The sequence below is a fragment of the Carassius gibelio genome, chromosome A14 (assembly GCF_023724105.1).
Source record: "Carassius gibelio isolate Cgi1373 ecotype wild population from Czech Republic chromosome A14, carGib1.2-hapl.c, whole genome shotgun sequence".
Lineage (NCBI taxonomy): Eukaryota > Metazoa > Chordata > Actinopteri > Cypriniformes > Cyprinidae > Carassius > Carassius gibelio.
This window is the reverse complement of record NC_068384.1, coordinates 19,459,740-19,479,581: the sequence shown is the minus strand read 5'-3', so window position 1 is coordinate 19,479,581 and position 19,842 is coordinate 19,459,740. Positions and strand designations below refer to the sequence as shown.

General features: G+C 38.7%; 1 protein-coding gene across 1 annotated transcript in view; it reads left to right on the top strand.

Annotated features, from left to right (window-relative positions):
• The window catches only part of LOC128027772 (testican-1), a 226,178-nt gene extending 207,799 nt beyond the window's left edge, over positions 1 to 18,379 (top strand). The window contains exons 8-12 of the mRNA XM_052615635.1: positions 10,894 to 11,010; positions 11,737 to 11,958; positions 12,070 to 12,132; positions 12,242 to 12,379; positions 13,125 to 18,379. Of these exons, the coding sequence (XP_052471595.1) occupies positions 10,894 to 11,010; positions 11,737 to 11,958; positions 12,070 to 12,132; positions 12,242 to 12,379; positions 13,125 to 13,315 (731 nt within the window). The 3' untranslated portion in view covers positions 13,316 to 18,379. The remainder of the gene's footprint in view (positions 1 to 10,893; positions 11,011 to 11,736; positions 11,959 to 12,069; positions 12,133 to 12,241; positions 12,380 to 13,124) is intronic.
• The last annotated feature ends 1,463 nt before the right edge of the window (positions 18,380 to 19,842 follow it).

Sequence of the window (19,842 nt, the reverse complement as noted above, 5' to 3'; positions counted from 1 at the left end):
CAGAACCAGCTCGTTGTGAGCCGGAACCGTCGACATGACCACGCCATTGAACCGGGGTGCGTCGAAACTGAAGCGTGTAGCCGTTCTCTATGACGTTCCGCAACCAAACCGAAATGCCCGGAATGGATCGCCATGCACCCGCAAAAAGACACAGAGGGCGAAGTGCTTCGCCCTCTGCATTCTGAACGACGCTGCTGTGTACCGGGGTCGCTGTCAGAAATCTCACGGGACGAGTGGGAGCGCTGTGTGTTAAGGAGGGTCGTGCTTCGCCGATCAGCGGGGAGCGCGAGTCTCCTGTTGAATGATTGAATGACACGCACGTGCATGTGTGCGAGATGTCGAGAGCAAGCCGCGGCTGCGGAGGTCCGACACCTGACACCTGGGCATGAGCCTTGCCAGATACACGGGGAAGCTGTGAGCCCGGTTCTATTGACGGTTTCACGGCTGTTTGTGATGCCGTTATCACTGGAGGAGGAGAAAAATGCTCTTTTTGTGAGGGTGTCACAGACTTTATTGCATTTTGAACATACACAACACAGACATTCTCGTAGTCGCCTGCAACCGCCAAGGGGACTTCGTAAGAATATCTCAGATATAGCTCTCCTCCTCCGCGCCCACTCGTCAGGAACGAGGTTTTTGATCCGACGGAGGAGCTCCCCCGGGACGGTTCCCGCCTTTCTTGAAGCCGTGACGCCTTTCTTTCGGTGTCCTCTGCCACGGGGTTTTGGCGCGAACAGACGGCTCAGGATCTAGTGCTGATGCAGTTGAAGCAGCGAAGGGTCGCTTCGACGGCCGGTTGGAAGCAGATGAGGATCTACTGCGCGCAGAAGGCTGTGCCGCAGCCCGGCGCGGCAGGAAGTGACTCATCGCCCTAGAGCGTTTCTGTGCCTCTGAGAAACGCTCCGCGATAGCCTCGACTGCATCTCTAAATAGGCCAGATGGAGATACAGGAGCGTTGAGCAGCGCCCTCCTGTCCGCATCCTTCAGCTCAGTGAGAGTAAGCCACAGGTGCCGGTGGAGCACAACCATGTAGCCCATGCTCCGTCCGATCGCCTGGGCCGTCTTCTTTGTGGCTTTGAGCGCGAAATCCGTTGCTGCGCGTAAATCTTTAAACGCCTCCGGATCCGCCCTGCCCTCGCCCAGGGATTTCAGAAGCTGTGCCTGAAAAACTTGGAGCACTGCCATCGTGTGCAGAGCAGAAATTGCTTCTCCCGAGGCCGCGTACGCTTTGTCCGCTACGTGTGCAGTCAAACGACAGGGCCTTGACGGCAGCGTTGCACCTGTCTTCAGAGAAGCAGAGGATGGACAGAGGTGCGCAGCGATGGATTCCTCGACAGGCGGAATGCGCGTATATCCACGGGCTTCCGCTCCATCGACTTTGGTGAAAATTTCTGACCCACCAGCGTGAGCGCGAGCCGATTGGGGCGCAGCCCACGCCTTAGCGACCTCGACATTCAGGTCTGGGAGGAATGGGGCTCGTTTCCTCGGAGCAGCAGCTCGGCGGCCCGAGTAAAAGAACCAAGAATCCAGCTTGCTCTTAGCCGGTTCGTTGGGGGATTCCCACTCTAAGCCTAGACCACTCACGGCCTTAGTGAGAATCCGGACGAGTTCATCCTGGAATGCAGCGTGTCCCTCCACTTCAGAGCGCTCCTCCGGAGAGCGGGCCCAGTCCTTCTTGGACGTCGTTAGGGACAGTGCCTCGTCGAAATCGTCGCCCCCCGCCGCACCGAATGAAACAATTTCCGATGCTCCAGCGGCAGGTTGAAGATCCTCCTCCAAGCACATTGGAGAGCGGGGGGGAGGTGAATCGCGCCATTCCGCGCGGTCGCCCACGTGCGGCTGTCGTCCCACCAGCGGCTCGCTGTCGGCGGTGGGACATTGCCGAGAGAAATCACCGAGGGCAATATTCTTCCGGGCCCTAAGCACCCGCACTGAGAATTCTTCGCAGTGTGGGCAGCCTGACCCGTTGAGTGCTGCCTCCGCATGGGCGAGACCCAGGCAACGGATGCAGAACTCGTGGGTGTCCGGGGCCTCGATAGGCCCCGAACACAGCGTGCAAACTTTTGACATGCTGAAACGCCAAGAGGGAAATTCGTCTTCTTGCGTCTTCTCAACAGCTGTCTCGTAGGATAATTGAAAGAGGAAGATTCTGAGGTTATGCCGCCAACACGGCACAATATATAGTGGCGAGGCCACGCCTATATTTGCCGTCTTGACTGGCATTGGCCAGTGAGAGTTGCAACTTCACTGGCGTTGTGCAATAGGATTTCAGGTAGGTTAGGAAGGAAGGGAGTCCCCAAGGCGTTAACGCCATGTCGAGAGACCGTTCTCGAGAGGGAACCACATCACAACAGTGTCGTGGACAAATGCGGAAGTAACTTCGTGACAAACTTCAACTAGAAAGAGATGCCGATCTCGCTTGTGTTTTACTCGACAGGTGAGTTGCTTGATTCGTATCTTTATAGAAAACGTATGCTATTATAACGATCAACAAGATAAGTATTATGGGGCATACACGCCAAACGCGGGGCATCGGATCTCTAGACCCGCGCGAGGACGCGTCTGATCCATAGTCTGATCGCGTCTTTGCATTGACTTTGTATGTAATCTACTCGCGCAAATCGTTGAACTCACGTTAAATCCGTGATTTATCTGTCACGGTGCAGGGTGCCGTCTCAGCTTCCCCTGTGGTCTGTGTTGTCCTGTCTGCAGAGATGTATAGTAACGAAGTAGAACTACTTCACTACTGTACTTAAGTACTAAAAGGCGGTATCTGTACTTTACTAGAGTATTATTTTTTTCTCCTACTTCCACTTTTACTTCGGTACATATTTTCGCTGAGTTTAATACTTTTACTCCGATATTTTTTTTTATGTGCTGCATCGTTACTCGTTACAATTATAATAATGTTACGAATCATTCCATTACAAACCACTGCCAGAACTGTAGATGGCAGATTTGATGAAGCTGGCACATCATTGAGCGAAACAAGCGATTAAGAAGACTGCGCATGCTGACTGAACTGCTATGAAGAGAGAAATGAACACAGAGCCGAGCCAGATAATGACTCGTTCACGAGTCAAGAACCGGTTGCATCGTGGACCTCTCGCGGCAGGTCCTACAAACTGTATGTTCATGCATAAAACATGGTCCCCTTTGGAAGTGAGTAAGAAAGAAAGACCTTGACTGTTATTACAGAAGGATATGCAGATCCCCAGAGAAAATACCCACATTATCTAGCCAATTAACAAAGTCTATCAAAGGCTCTTACTTTGAGTGTGTGTCTTTGTTCATATTCATAACACCATAAGGGCATTATTGAATTCAAATGCATAGCAGCAGGACTTTAACTTTAGATGTCCTTTGACCTTTAAGATCACCTATGCTATGCTGCCACACTTGTGTTTTACACCTGTTACCCTGACAACAGTTCAGTCACAAAAGATGTGACCATGGAAACCGTAGGTTCTGCTGTCTGGCAGATTTATTTGAGCAATTTGACCATCAGCCAACAAGAGCCCAGAGACCCACTGATTGTGTTCTTCCAATGAAAGTGAACAGTGGCCAGAGACGGTCAAAAAGGACAAAAACAACATAAAAGAATCATAAAAATAGTCCATGTGACTCATGCACAGTATTCCAAGTCTTCTGAAGCCATATGCTGAGACAAATTTAAGTTGTTATCATGAACTAAAAATAAAACAATTAAAATACTTTTACTTAGTAATTCATTCATTCAACCTTCAGGTAGTTGCCAAGGTACAATTTCAAATTTTTTCCTCTTAGATCTCAGTTTTTAATTCATACCATACAAAATTGGTCAGGGTCAAATTAATGTCAATTTATGCCACTGACATCAAACATATTAACTGAAAACGGACATATGCAGATCAGAAGCACATCAGTCATATGCACGACTCTTATTCTTCTACTAGTGTTCATTTTGTCAGCCATTTTTAACGTAGTCTTAGTCTTAGTCCTTTAAACTGGTCTTAGTCTTAGTCCTGGTGTCACATGTACTTTTTAGTTATTATCAAATTTAGTCAACCTTGTCATATTTTTGTTTAGTCAGGTATTAGTCAACTAAACTATAACAGTTAAACTGATTGATTAAACTGACACTCATTGCTGGGTGCAGAACAGTGTGAACATGGTGTGAAACATCTAATTTGGTGTTGCATAAAGATACTCAAGCAGGTTTGAGTAAATGCCTTTTTTAGTTTAGATTTAAAAAAAATGTTTAATTGCTTTCTTTCCATTTTGAATTGATTTTCATGACATGAAAGACAGAAATGATGTTGAGTGAACATGAACTCTCCAGGGTTGAGTGGCAGAGATCGCTGATTTTACGTTTTAAAGTGTCTCCTCCTCACTTTGTCTCTGGGTTTAGTCTGTGTTTAGTCTGTGAACTGTTGGCCTGTTTTTCCTAATTAAACAAGGCTAAATAATGCACATTTAACCTCTTTAGAGAGCAGAAGTCTCTGCATGCATTTAAAACTCTTTTAATACGGCAGAATGTAATACTGAACTTTAACACACACCTCCACATTTATCATCTGAAAGCTGTTGTTAAACATGATTCACAGCCACAGTCGAGCAAACTCTGTTCAGCTGCTGGGATCGCATTTAAGTGCATAATGATATTAAATGATCAAATTTGATTACAGTGAGTGTGTGGGATAAAATAAATATGTTTTAAAAACACCTGAGCAAGATTTGTTCAGAAAAACATAATCATGTTGTTCCAAAACCCTATGGCTTCTCTTTCATTTTGAAACATATAATTAAATAAATGGAGAGGAATGCTGTTGAGCTCCAAAAACAACAAATTGCTCCACAGAAGTTTCATGTGCTGAAAATAAAAAAGTAGGTAGACATTTATCAGAAATTAATACATTTTGCAGAGAATTACAATTAAATTAAAATGAAATACAATTGCATTAAATATGAGATTTTAAAGCAGAAAAACTTACATTTATGTTCTTGGAAAATGTAGGTTAATTTTAGTATTACTGAGATGATTTTATGGTATTTATAAATATTTTGAATGTTTGTTTATATATATATATATATATATGTATATATATATATATATATATATATATATATATATATATATATATATATATATATATATATATATATATACATATACATATATATATATATATATATATATATATATATATATATATATATATACATATACATATATATTTATTTATTAAATTTTAATTTTAGTTATATTTTTTGTTTTCAAAATGTAAAAATTAAATAGAAAGGAAAACAAAGAAAGCTGGCATAAAATGTTTGATATATATATAATGTTTTAGTTAGCTGCAATAATGTACTCCAATAATCCTTTTGTTTTATTTATAACTTCAAACTATTATTTTTACCGTGTAACTGTCATAAAAGTGTGTTTTATATTTTGTGTGAGAGACAAATGTGAATTTAAGCCATTTTCAGTCTAAATAAGATTTGAAAGCCATGGGAGATTTTTAGCAAATATGCTGTAAAAATATTGTAAAAATTGCTAATAAAAATATTGGAGTACATTTTACAAGAAAATACTCTCTCTGCCTTTCTATTTCAAAATTTCATGTTGAATTCAATGTTGCTTGACATTTCATTGTAATTATATATGCCATTTACAAGCAAAAAAGTAACATACATAAAAAAGTGAATCCTACTGTTTTTTATTTCTCATTGTAGTTTTTATAATTTGGATCTCTTCCTCACATAAAGTCTTATGAACTGTTGTTATCATACTTCTGCGATGCTTTTTGGCCTTAACAGACTTGGTTACCATCCACTTTCATTGGAGCGATGCATGTGGGTGAGTGAACGGTGATCTATTCCTTTAATTAAATGTTATCATCTATCTCTCACGCTCTATATGAGGCATCAAACAGTCGATCTGATATCATTACCGCTGAAAAGCGTTTCTGTGTGTAATATCACCCGTCCTGCTGTTAATGGCTCTGAGAGATGGTTTTCTGTGAAGAATTACTAATATCTATGTATCTGAATTAAATGCATTCATCATGTTGTCCGGAGCGGAGCAAGTGAATGCTGACTGCTGCTGTTAGCGTTTATCTTTAAAGACGAGGACGATTGTCCTGCGTGAGTGTCAGCAGTTATCCTTCACACCACACGGGAACAGTCAGAGCCTGACTACGGTGGCCTTTAATTACTGCGACCGAAACTCACCTGTCGATCAAACACAGAGGACTAGAAACATCTCCAGGTTTTCACAGATTTAACCCTGTGAAGACTGACAAATGAATTATGAATATGAATGTAAACATGGTTGGATTTCTCCAACAGTAGTCTCTGGTAAATTAACCGTTTGATTTACGGAGTTCTTTGAAATACATTGTGGAACTAAATTGGACAACTAGTTAATGCAGTGATTTAATTAGGCTCCGCTGTAGTTTCTGTGATCTCGAGCAATACCCAGAGTAACAGTCCAGAGAACATGCTGTTTAACAGCAGTAGCTTAACGAGAACCTCATCTCGTTAATATTCATGAGCTTAGCTTCGACTATTAATATCATTTTAACCAGCACACGTGTGAATCAAAGTGTTGCTCCTGGTAAAACAATGCTATGTCACAACCAAATCATACATATTTTACGAGGTGGCTAATTCGTACAAATTTGTACGACCTCACTCCTACGATTTTGCATGATTTGTCTAGACCCCAGACACGGGTAGGTTTAGTGGCGGGGTAAGGTAATTCGTACAAATTGATACAAATCATGGAACTTGTGAAATATGTACGATTTAGCACAAATCGTATGAATTTGTATGAATGAGATCAAAATAAAATCGCCAAATTCGTCAATTTCATACGAATTAGCCACCTCGTAAAATATGTATGAATTTCCGTGACTGGATTCAGGCTGGATTAAACAGTTAGTACATGTGTTGTCTTGTATAGACTCTAGTTCAGTGGTTCTCAAGCTTTTGGATTCGAAGGATCTTATTGTCCAACAAAATTACAAGATATTTCTGGTATTCCTGCTGTACACAACGCTGCAAGTTTTCAAACATTTTTCTTACCAGAAACGGGGGGCTTCTGAAATAACAGATAGTGTTAACAAAAAAAAACAACAAGTGTTTTAACAAGATAAGAAAATTCAGAAACAAGAAAATTAAGAATAAAAAAAAAAAATATTTTACAGAAAATTTACCCATTTAAACGATTCAGTTTGGGTGAAAAAACACTAGCATGTTATCGAAGTATGACTGAAACTTCATGATCTGAGCTGTTTCATGGTTGTGTTTGATGTTTACCATTTACAGGCGAATCCCCATGTTAATACATTTTCAAGACTTTAAAACTTTCTTAAAACAAATTTATTGTTGTCTTTGTAAAGGAATTTGTAGCTTTTTGAGCCGCTGCTGTGACGCCGCACAAACGCTTCCAGTGTGAATACTCTGCAGCTGCAGTGACGCCAGGCTAAAGCTTGCAGTGTGATATTAATGTTGTATTCCTGAGCTCCTTATTTGTAAACTCAGCAGAAAGACAGCAAACCAGGCCAGAAAAAATGATTTACACAAGTACATAGATGTGAATGCTTGGCTAATATATTACAAGTATGTGTAAACAGCATTGAGTTAGACTTCAGAGAGTCAGATATCTGATGTTAAACTAGATATTATTGTGTTGTTAACTCACTTTAATTTTAAATGTAGTTTACTTAAACCATTGGTTCGCCATGAGAGTATTTGAGCAGAAAGACCACAGAAAAGATAGAATGCACGTTTGCATAAATGTGTAGAGTATGTTTCTAACCACACAGACACAGCACATATCTATTTCTAGGTTTGTCTTTTTTTCTTCTCTGCTCTCAGATCTTGGTGTTTATCTGAGGAACAAGGACAGCGGTGAACGTGTATGTGTGTGTTATCCGTTTCTATCAGTCTAGGTGGTTTATTTCCCTCCTGACACTCACCAATTTCCAGTTTGCAGCTACGCGCTGATGTTTGTAGAAATGGAAATGACATGTTTCCGTCACAAAACTATAACACCACAATTCAGCTGAATTACTGCACTTTAAACACTTCAGTCCGACTCCTGCAGACTTCCAATTTAATTTTGTATTAAAGTTAAACATTGTGCTTGTTCTGTTTAAGTATAGTAATATTTGAAGGTGCTTTCACTGAGGTCCTCTCTCTGTAACCGCAGCAGTGTGATTGCACATTCATATCTGTGTGTCCAGTGCCGGTCTGTTGTTTGCGGCTTTGTTTTGTGAATTTGGCAGGCGTTAATAGGAGAAATGTTGGATCTGCAGAGCTGTGTGGTTGTAATGGTGCCTCTCTCTGGTTAAGCTGCAGCGTGTGTCGTTTCATTTGGGTTTAACTCAGTGTAGGTTAATTACATTACAGGCTCGTAAGAGTGTGTACACAACACACATCAGTCGCCCCGGTAACAAGACTCGTTTTACAACACTTCATGGTGCTTTACTGCACCATCGAAACCTTTACTGCACTTCCTCCTTCATGAAAGTCTTTGTCACATGAATGCAGTCAAACACACTCGTCTGTGTTGCAGAGGTGAAGTGTGTTGTCTGCACAGCAGCCACAACGAGACGGAACAGTAAAAATAAAGACAAATCAGTGTCACACACCTCAGGAAGCTAATTTATTGTCTTCTTTTTGGTGGGCTGCAGGATTCTCACATTTGGGAGCACTTGTTTTACCTCACCAGCTAACACTTTGGTGGTTTTGGTTACTTATTTTGGTTATTAACTCTTATTAACTCTTTTTGTTTTATCCATTTTCCAAACCACCTATTGAGGTACATAGGGATGTTGGTGCTTTTATTTATTTACATTTTTTGTGTGACCTTTTTATTTCAAACATACAAAGTTTAGCAAATGCACTTAATATACTTTGTTTGAAGATCATTTGAAAAGTGGTAAAATATCAGATTATTTGAGGACAATTTAAAGATTATCCAACTAGTTAGTAGTGGCTTACATTTACAGTACATCACGCTCTGGTTTTCTTCTCAGCCTTTTCTTAGATTTACTGCAGTCACAGTTTTGAAGAGTCTCAGTCAGCTGGTAAGTCTTCAGCTATTTCTGAAAATAAAATCAACACTTTATTAATGTTATTCCAGTCAAGCGTATTTACTGGCCACACAAACAGAGACACATGCAAGGTAATCTCCATAATCCTCCCCACTGGCACTGTGTGTTTCTACGGCTTCATGAATAGTGTGACCAGAGTTATGATTGCAATACAGACACACACACACACAGATATGATGCGATGTATCATAGCACAGATATATCAGTAGAATAGAGGAATTACACTGTGTTATCTGGTTCCTGCTCAGAGGTGTGATTCACACAACTACCAAAATAATCCAACACTTTCAAATATAGAGACTCACAGGATTATATAAAGGAAAATAGAAGTGTGTGTGTGTGTGTTTGTGTGTTACAGTGCTGTAAGACTGAATATAGACCAGCAAAACAAGACTTTGCATTCAAAATTAAATAGCTTCCTTTCCTCAGCAGAGCTGTTCCTTCAGCTTCAGGTTCAGCCGAGAGACACTCTGTTTTAAATCATTTAAATGCTACTTTAGTGAATATTTTGTAAGTAGCAAGATTTATTTACAATAGAACTTAATTGTGTGTGTGTGTGTGTGTGTGTGCGTCTACCATATACTAAAGAACTTTATTGTATAAGTAACTAAAAAGTTTTATTATATATATATATATATATATATATATATATATATATATATATATATATATATATATATATATATATATAATTGTAATTGTAGTTTGTTTTAGTTAACTATATGCATGTGTGTGTGTGTGCACGCACATAAAGTGTGTGTGTGTGTGTGTGTGTGTGTTTGTGTGTGTGTGTGTGTGTGAAAGTGTGAAAATGAAAGAAGTCGTCTAGTATCTCCCAGCTGATTTGTCTGTCTGTGAGGTACTTCCTGTGTAGACAGGATGTTAGTGTTATTCGTCCAGTTTCTCTATAGTTCAGTTCTGAACTGTTCTTTTCGTTGTGAAACATTCAAATGTCAATTAATTCACAGGGAGTCACATGACCTTATTCCAGCGTGGCAAATCAGATTGAGAAAACAACATCATTTTATTCATGTAGTTCATTAGGAGCGAATCTCTGAGACAAACTCATACTCTCATTCCAGAGAACGTGTCAAACAGCTGCCCTGCGGCACTCTTCCGTTTCTCCTTGTGAATTCACACATGTCGATTCAGATGAGAATGAATTTAACACACGACCTCAGTGTTTGTCTGAAACACTAGCTTCTTATTTGGTCTGGAATATTCTCCTGGGCTTTCAGGAGAAAATCATTTCCGATTTAGAAGGCTATAAAATCACAGACTAGCGGCTGTAAGTGCTGAAATTACCTTAAGCCCTCCCAAAAAAAAAAAAAAAAGTGTAAAAAAAAACAAACACCATCTGAATAAAAATGAGGTTTTATTTTACTGAGGTATTTCTGCTATTACAGTCACTCGCACACGTCATAATAACAAATTAGATCTTTCATATCTCAAGTATTACTTCTGGATATAAATATGATCTCAATATGAACTCAAATATTTCTTATTAAATTATTTCATCTGCTCTACATTGAATTCATATCTCTAAAATCTAATTAAAGGACAACTATAGTGGACATTCTTTTAGGTCTGGAATTTTAGGTGAAGCATGTTTTCTTGACTATATTGACATTACAAAGAAACATTTGATCAATAAAACGCTTTTCTGATCTCTGATCTTTGCCTGAGCTAAATGTAATGAGAGTTCCAGTCCACAACAACTGTGACGTCAGAAAATATATCATCCGAACACAGCGTGCTCATTTCAGTGTGTGTTTGTGTGTTTCTGTAGGCTGCAGCGATGCTGATTTGAGAAGTTTAGCGTCCAGACTCAAAGACTGGTTTGGGGTTTTGCACACGGACGCAAATAGAGACCTGAAGAGCAGCACGAGTGACTCTGCACAGGGACGTAAGTGTGCTTACATATTTAAAAAATGTGTTCAGTTCAAGCTCTGAGCCAATTTACTAATGCTTTTCTGTCTACTATGTGTTATTTATTGTAATTCTTTTCTCATTTTAGTTGTTAGAACCAATAAACCACTTACTGCACTACTAGTGTCTGTGGAAATATGAGATTTATATGTATTGGAAAAGTATTGTATTATGTTTAGTGTTTTATTTATTGGTTTTTAAGGGGTAAAATAAATAAGTAAAGAAAATTTGAAATGTTGCCAACTAACTGAAATGTTTAAGTTGAAGAACTAAACTTACTAAAAGTAAAGCTGAAATAACATGCTGTATAGAAATATAAATAAGTGATAAAATGGCAAAAGAGCATAATATTACTGTAATGAATGAATTAATCATATTATTATATTTCTATATTTATATTTATTGTGTTATATTTATTGGTTTTAACTGGTAAAATAAATAGCAATAAAACAAATGTCCAATATCCTGTGCCAAATATTTAAGTAGATTTTAGAGCACACGTTGAAAACATTATATAGGATTCTCATTACAGTAATTTTATATTCTTTTTCCACTCTTATTTTACTTTATTTTTTATTTAGATTTTAAACCATAAACCATCTTAATACAAAAAAAAAAGGTTTAAATAAAAGTTTATTGATTATTATTATTATTATTTATTTGGTTTGACTAATATGTTTGTCCACCTGTCTCTGTCCTGTAGGTTTTGACACCAGTATTTTGCCCATCTGTAAAGATTCTCTCGGGTGGATGTTCAACAAGCTGGACATGAACTATGACCTTCTGCTCGACCAGTCAGAGCTCAGCGCCATTTACCTGGACAAATACGAGCTGTGTATGCGGCCGCTGTTCAACTCCTGCGACTCCTTCAAAGACGGAAAGCTGTCTAACAACGAGTGGTGCTACTGTTTCCAGAAACCGGGCGGTGAGTTTGCGAAAATTATATTGAGGAGCAGTTCACAATGGGGAACTATACTTTGAAATAGTAGGTAATACTATTCGGATACTAGAAACTGTTTTAAATGTGTCTCTTCAGGCATGCCATGTCAGAACGAGCTCAACAGGATTCATTCACAGAGCCGAAGGAAGACTTTGATAGGTGGGTGGATTTGATGAACAGCTGTTAGCTCCTCCCCCAGAATCCCCCTGGACCAATCAGCATCAGTAATCCTGTATAACATGGCTTGTCATTCTGTGTGTGTCTGTAGGGGCGTACGTGCCGCGCTGCACTGAGGACGGGTATTTTAAGAGCACTCAGTGTCATGGCAGCAGCGGTCAGTGCTGGTGTGTGGACAAATATGGCAATGAGATCGCAGGGTCGCGCAGACAGGGAAACCCTAACTGTGGTACAGGCTCTAAAACACACATCTCAGTCTGTGCTACACACACCAATCTTGTTTAAGTATTATCTATATACTATTATAGTATTTATTCATATTTAAAATGAGCTTTTTTTGTAATCAATATATAAATAACTATTTTAATTAATTTGAATAATTTTGTTATGTGATTTTGTCGTTTTTATTATTATTATTATTATTTTGTTTTTTTATCTGTATAGCTTTTTTATTTTTATTTCAGTCTTGGTTATTATAGTACTTCAATTTATACTTCAGTCAGCAACATTTTATGTTTGTTTTGTATTTGTATTTAATTTAATTTTAGCTTCATTTCACTATACATTTTTTTAATCTAAAATTTGTTTCTAAAAAGATTAATGGTTTAAGATTTAGTCATTTTATGTGATTTTGTCATTTTTCTTAGTTTTCATTTTTACTATTTCTATATAGCTTTTAATTATTTTGTTTTGAGTTTTTTTATCAAATGTTTATAGATAGATAAATAGATAGATCAACAATAACAACATTGATAAACACACATTTTGATTCATGAAGCAAACTTCAGATATGTGTGTTTCTGTCGTCCGAATTGGCATTATTCAACAGTATTTCTTGAGATCTCTGTCAAAATGTACATATTTTATATATAATAAATGATATTCCTCAGAACACACATCCACACCCTGCTATCTATCTGCCTGACACCTTCTCTTTCATCCGCCTGTGTGTGTGTGTGTGTGTGTGTGTATAGAGGAGGATCAGGAGACGTCTGGAGATTTCAGCAGTGGCGGCGGTGCCGTGATTCTATTGGACGATCAAGAGGAGGAGTCTCCACAGCGTGGGCGGGGCCGACAGAAAGAGAGGCGGGCTCGACTCCACCCCCACAGGGCGATCGATGACGATGAAGACGCTGAGGACGACGAGATGGGCTACGTCTGGTAGCTCCGCCCACCCATCTTACGCAAATTTACCAGGGACCCATGTTACAATGCACAGTTCTGAAGCCATTCCAGCTCCGCCCCCTCAGACACGCCCCCTTCTTCTCATTCTGGATCTAAACTTGTCCTTCTCTTTCTGTCTTTCTCTCTTTCTCCAGCCGCCTCTTCATGTTCGGCCTCTGTTTTCCCTCGTTTAAACACTCCTGGATCATTCCTGCATATTCTAGACCGGCTCTAGACAGTAGACGTGCATGACAAATCTGTTCAGCATTTCGGGGGCTTCTTACCAGTTCTACATAGGATCTTTTATAAGGGTTCGTTCTCAGTGGTGATGTGCTTGAACGCCACTGCTGAATACAGGAGACGATGTCTTGAGACCTTCGAGGGTGAGGATTAGGTGGGCTTAAGCCAAACACGCACTACAAGACCGAAGCTCATCGCGCTTTCATGATTTATATCTGCCACAAGAGGATGCAGAACGTGGCGAATTCGCACAATTGATGTTTACTCTGTGTGAGAAATGTCACAACTAGTCACAGATGCTATAGTAATAGTTAAGATCTAAAATCTGTGCAGAGAGCAACAGCGAAGAGGTAATGAGATTGCAAGAGAGCGCAAAAGATAAAGGTGAATTTCTCCCAAAGCACAGGCTCATGCATATTTTCTTTTTCTTTTTCATGCATGCAAAACCCATGCAAAAATTACCTGAAGCCCTACCTTTAGAGTGAGAACGAGAGAGATTGTGCAGGATGATCTTGTAATTGATGCATGTAGACTGTGATTAGTTGAGTATAATGTGCAGAAAAACAACGCAACACAAGAAAAGATGTAAATGTGCACAGAGCGATGAGCTTTAGTCAGGTTGTGTTGGCTTGACTTCATACTGCTTTCACGTCAGTTCACAATTACTGTAATTTTAAGTGGCAAAACACATCCATGTGATTGTGAACTTCTAGTTGAACTTCACTGAAAAAAAAATGCTGTTCTTCCTTTGTGTTTTTCTCTTGTTTTAGAGTACAAACTTTATTTCAGTTAGTTGCCAAGACAATTGAGTGTTTATTTATTTTATTTTTTTGGCTATTCCTAAAAATATACCCAATCGACTTAAAATTGTCATTTTTTATTTAATAATTAATATTATATAATCTTATTTATTTCTATAATGCTTTTTATTTTAGTTTTGGAAATGTTAGTTCTTCAGCCTTTTAATTTATTTCTGATGTCAAGGCAACATTTTCTAATTTTCATTTACTTTACATTCAGAATGACATAAGACAGTTCGTGAGGTCAGAAAAATGATCTTTATTTGAATGAACTTGACTTCAAGATTATTTTTCTGACCCTAGTGGCGCTTCATTTTGCTACATTTTAAAAAACAACACTTGAAGTGAGTTTATGCTTAAACCAAGAACGAATATCTGCAAATGGGGTCAGAAAAATACATTTACAAGATTATTTTTTCTGACCCCATTAGCAGATATGTGTTCTAGTTTTAAGCATGAACTTCTAAAGCTTTTCAAATTTCAGCACAGATATCTCAGAAAACAAGACTTGATATCTTATTCCGTTTTGGATCTGGAGTAAATGTATCTTGAGTTAAAAATGTTTAGACGTTTGTACTGGAAAACAAGACAAAAAATTATGAGGAAGAACAGCACTCTTTTGCAGTGTTGACCAAACAAATCAAATGAAGACAGTTTCCTGACTTCTTGTTTGGTAGGATTTTATTTGAATGCAGGTAATTTCGGAGCCTTTTCTTAGTTTTTCAGTATTTTGCTAAATAATCTGAACATACATTCTTATATTTACTATCACGGATGCCGTAGTGAGAAATACCCTGTGTGTCCAAGCATGTGAACTGAATCTGGTAATTGCAGGAATTCTGAGACGATGTGAGCGCAGCGTTGAGCGTGCCGGCCGTGAGCCTGATATTATTGTTTGTTTGATGTTTTCGGCTGATGAGTCCTTCATTCTGTTTTGTTCTGTTTTTCTTTCACCGACTCGGAGTGTGTAAGTGGATCTTGACCTTTGCGTCAGCTCTCTATGTGAGTTTCGTCTTGACATAATTCAGAAGCGATCAAATGGCTCATCAGCCTGACCTTTTCAAACCATTACTGAACGCTTCCTCGCGCCGAAAAACTGAAGGCGAATAAAACAGCATGACGGCTGTCAGCAGATGTATTTGCCGTCGTTAGCGCATCCGTGAGACTCTGGGCCCTGGGGTCAGGTTCGCTTCCAATCTTCATCTCATTTTGCATTTGATCAAAATAGTTTGATCTGACCCAGTATGTCAAGCTTGAAAGTTTTATAAGCACACATGAGAATCATATGGCTGAATCAAGGCCTTCTGATCGTTTTCTGCGTTTGATTTGCATACAGTTCTGAATTTCTCATGCTTTTGCTGATCTCACTTGTTCCCCATTGTGAAGGAGCTGGCGATGCACCGCAGTTAGACCGGATCGGATGATCCACGATCCTCAAACACAAACACTGCTGAAGAGTTAAGTGCTGATATCTGATCACAGCAGCTTAGTTCTGTTCCTCTTACTATATTCACACGTTCGTTTCTCATCTGGCATGTCTTTTCTCACTCATTTAAGTGGTGAGTTCTCTTCAGAAGGAGATGTCTCGCTCAGTGATCATAGACACCTGTGAAGATAGATTAGGGGGAAGTCTCTGGGTGCTCCTGAGGGATTATGGGTAACAGAGGAACGAACTGATAGGCTTATGGCTTCCTAACACCTTTTTATTCTCTTCTTTTTTCATGTGTTCCTCACTGCAACTTTTCATTTACATGTAAATGGTGATATATCTTGCAGTAGGAGACACATTAAAATGAAACAAGATGAGTAAATAATAACACTCATCCTGGTGTTGTTCCAAATCCATGTGAACAGGTTTTTGAATAAAGTTTTCACTGCTTTTAAACATTACAGGGAATGCAGACAAAAAAAAAAAAAGCATCATAGAGTCTTGAAATTAAAGTTTTTTTATTGGCATCAATGGTTCCACAAAGAACCTTAAACATCTATTCTACAAAAGGTTCTTTATAGTGGAAAAAGGTTCTTTACACAAAGATAAAATGGTTCTCTTAAGAACTTTTCATTAAAAGGAATTGCATTTCTATGGAATTTAAGAAATACATTTCTAAAATCTGATTTGGTATTTTATTAAATATGTTGAAAATGTGAATATGATAACAGACACCATTGGTTTTCATATAACTGGAGAGATCTGAGAACTGCTAAAAAACAAAATCATGGCGCTTTGGAACAACGCACGTTTTTTTTTCTTTGGATACCCTGAAACAGGGCTGCATGATTTCAAGAGGAACAATTATTATTATCATTATTTTCATTAATAATTAGGAAAAATTAAATACAAAAATGTACATTATTAAATTAATTATTTAAATGAATACATCTTAAAAGCTTTAACTTTGGCAGAAAACCACAGATATACACACAGCGTATTTATATCTTTAATTAAATCACAGCCTTTTTTTATTTCAACAAAGCCATATTGTGATTTAGGATTTAGTTTGATTAATCTTGCAGCCCTATCCTGAAATATGAACATCAAGCTATAATAAGTCCATCTTTCTTTCATTTTGACTTTCTTTCTCTCTCTCTCTGTCTATCGATCACATTCTCAGATGAAATCAGTTGTCATCTTGATAAGCTGAGAGCATCACACACACACACACACACACACACACACACATACACACACTCCTACCCCTTATCTGATCTCTGCAGAACTGCATCATGGACTTCTGATGGTAACAATAACCTAAACTCTTTGAGGTGACCTCTCCCCCCTTTAGCGCTGCTGTCTGATGCCTGGCCTGCAACTGTAAACTTCCCCCGGCCTGTCATGCCCACTTCCTGTCCCGCCTCTGCCTGCTTCGCTCCTGTACAAAGGTGCAATAAAAGCTTCATCACAACGTTTTCACATATTTTACCACACACACACATACACAGGCGATCTGACCGCTCACACCTGCAGCTACAGATGAAACAGTTGATGGCCATATTTGCAAGAGTTTCCTTTGTTAATCCTCTATATTTTTTACTCTGTAAAGACAATAATTAATGTGTAAAAAAACATGCTGAATGTTCAACTGGAGATGTAATTAATGACGTCATGTGGCTTTGTCCATTTGCCTTGCCTGAGTCTGGATGTGTAAAAACCCTCTTGTGGTCCTGAGTTCAGTGTACAGCCCCTCCTCTCGCGATCTGTCTGTCTGTCTGTCTCTCTATCTGTCTGTCTTGCTCTCTTTCCACTGTCACAGTGCCGCTGTTCGCACCAGATTCAGTGTTCAATCTGGCCCAGTATAGGTTTTTAACAGCCAAAACTGAAAACTTGGTGGCTTACCAAATTTAATGGTGGAAAATGAAGTGAATACAACATGATTGAAATGGAATAAAACATCTTAACTCTTAAAAATAAAGTTTCTTTATTGGCATTCCTTGAAGAACCTTTGAAACTATGTAATGAAAGTTTGCATGGATGATAAAGGTTTTTCAAAAAAATAAAAATATGGTATTTTAAGAACTGTTTCCTAGAAGGTTCTTTGAGGATCCAAAAATGGTTCTGCAAAAACCCTATTAAAACCCCTTTGAAATCTTTATTTTTAAGAGTGTATTTAACTAATTCTGTGTTAATAAATCACTAAACCACAAAACGGGGCAGTTTTGAATTCACCGCCCAAGTAGACATTGTTATTGGTCCATGATCTCAAATATGAAGTTCTGGGTCAGATCTGAAAAGTGAAGCTGCTGGTTTTGATTCAGTAACATCCGACATGTTTCAGATTCTCCAGCCGAATGCAGGCACCGCTTCGGTGGTTTCTCTCTCTTCTTGTGTTTTCCCGTCATTTTCCCTCCTGATCGAGAGTCCCAGTGGAATGTTCTTGTTCTGGGCTGATTTACTTGCTCTCTTTGGTTTGTTTTGTTTCTCTCTCTCTCTATCTCTCTCTCTTCCCTTTTTTATTTTTATTTTTAGATGTAAAATGGTTCCTTGAGAAACTGTTTGTCTGAATAAAACTGGAGTTTGTCCTCGTCCAGTTCTTCTCCATCTGTGAAGCTCTTTTTCTGCTTGTGTGTCTCTGTAGGAAACTCATTTTGCTCACTGTGAGTCTACACAAGGTTTGAGAAGTAGTTCTTATTCTAAATAGAATGGAATTAAACAGTTTTCATTTTCATTTTTGAATGTCTGAAACATGTCTTAAATCCATCAACACAAATATTTTACTTCGATTTGTGTATTTAAAGTCACATTGAAAAGAAAAAATGTAAGGCGGGACTTGGTTCTATGCATCAGTTGTTGATTGGATGTTGATGGATGAGAGCAGTCTGGCACTCAATAGTGAATGCAGAGTTAGATGAGTTTGCAAGGAATTTTTATTTTTTATTATTTTATTTTTTCTGCACGGATAAATTATACACAGTAAGATCTATAACATTCGGTTAGAGTTAGGTTTATTCTGAAATCAGTTAGGGTTAGGGTTAACGTTAGTTAGGGTTAGGGTTAAGATTAGAGTTTTTATCTCATGCTGACTTTCATCACTGTCACAGCTCAGATCAGTATTTGGCTCTCATCTAGAAAAATACAATCTGTCCATCTTAATATCATCAATGATCCCTATGTATTGATTGTTGTCTGAGATACTATTTCCCATAGATACGCCCTCAGAACGGCACGCATCTGTCAAAGCTAATGATCTCCAGTGGACACGGCAGACGCTGTTCCTTTGTCTTCATTTGATAAGCTTTATTCACCCATTTATTTCATAAGATCCGATTTATACGCTTTAATTCATTAGGCCAACAGAAAAATCCATTATTTTGTCAGTCACACTTCCTGAGCGTCTGTGTCGCCCACTCGTTCTCTCTCTCTCATCTCTCTCTCGTCTCCCTCCATTTAGGAACTGCTAACTGATATGGTTTCAGTGGGATTCTGGAACGTTCCTCTTGTTCCAGAAATCTTTATTGAAGTGGGATCTCCTTACTCTCAGCTCCTCACCTCCGATAAAAGCAATTTCGAGCTGACAGCAGCCGTGGAGTTTATTTACAAAGGGTAACATGGGATTCTGCACCATCTGGACTGCTTAAAATACCTGCATTCAACGTGTCAAATTTTCCCCTTTCAGAGTCCGTCAGAAAACAAGAGAGATGTTTCAGAGGTCTCCAGAGGGGTTGTGGGTAGCTGGAACATATGCCAGAACATGTGTTCCCTCTGAGTGAGACAGCAATTAGCGTTAATCTGTTATTTCCTAGTATTTGCCAAAATGTTGAGGATTCAGATTCTAATAATAGAATTGAAAGGTGAAACTTGATTTTTGTGTTTCTTCCAGTTTTGTGTCCAATTTAGTAAATCATAACTGTTTAACTATATAAATCATAATGTTTAACTATATACATCACTTAAATCATAACTATGGCAAAAATGATGAAGAAATTCACTGCTTATGTCAGAATTATAACATTTTATCCCATTATTTCAATGTTCAATTTATCTTTTAAAACT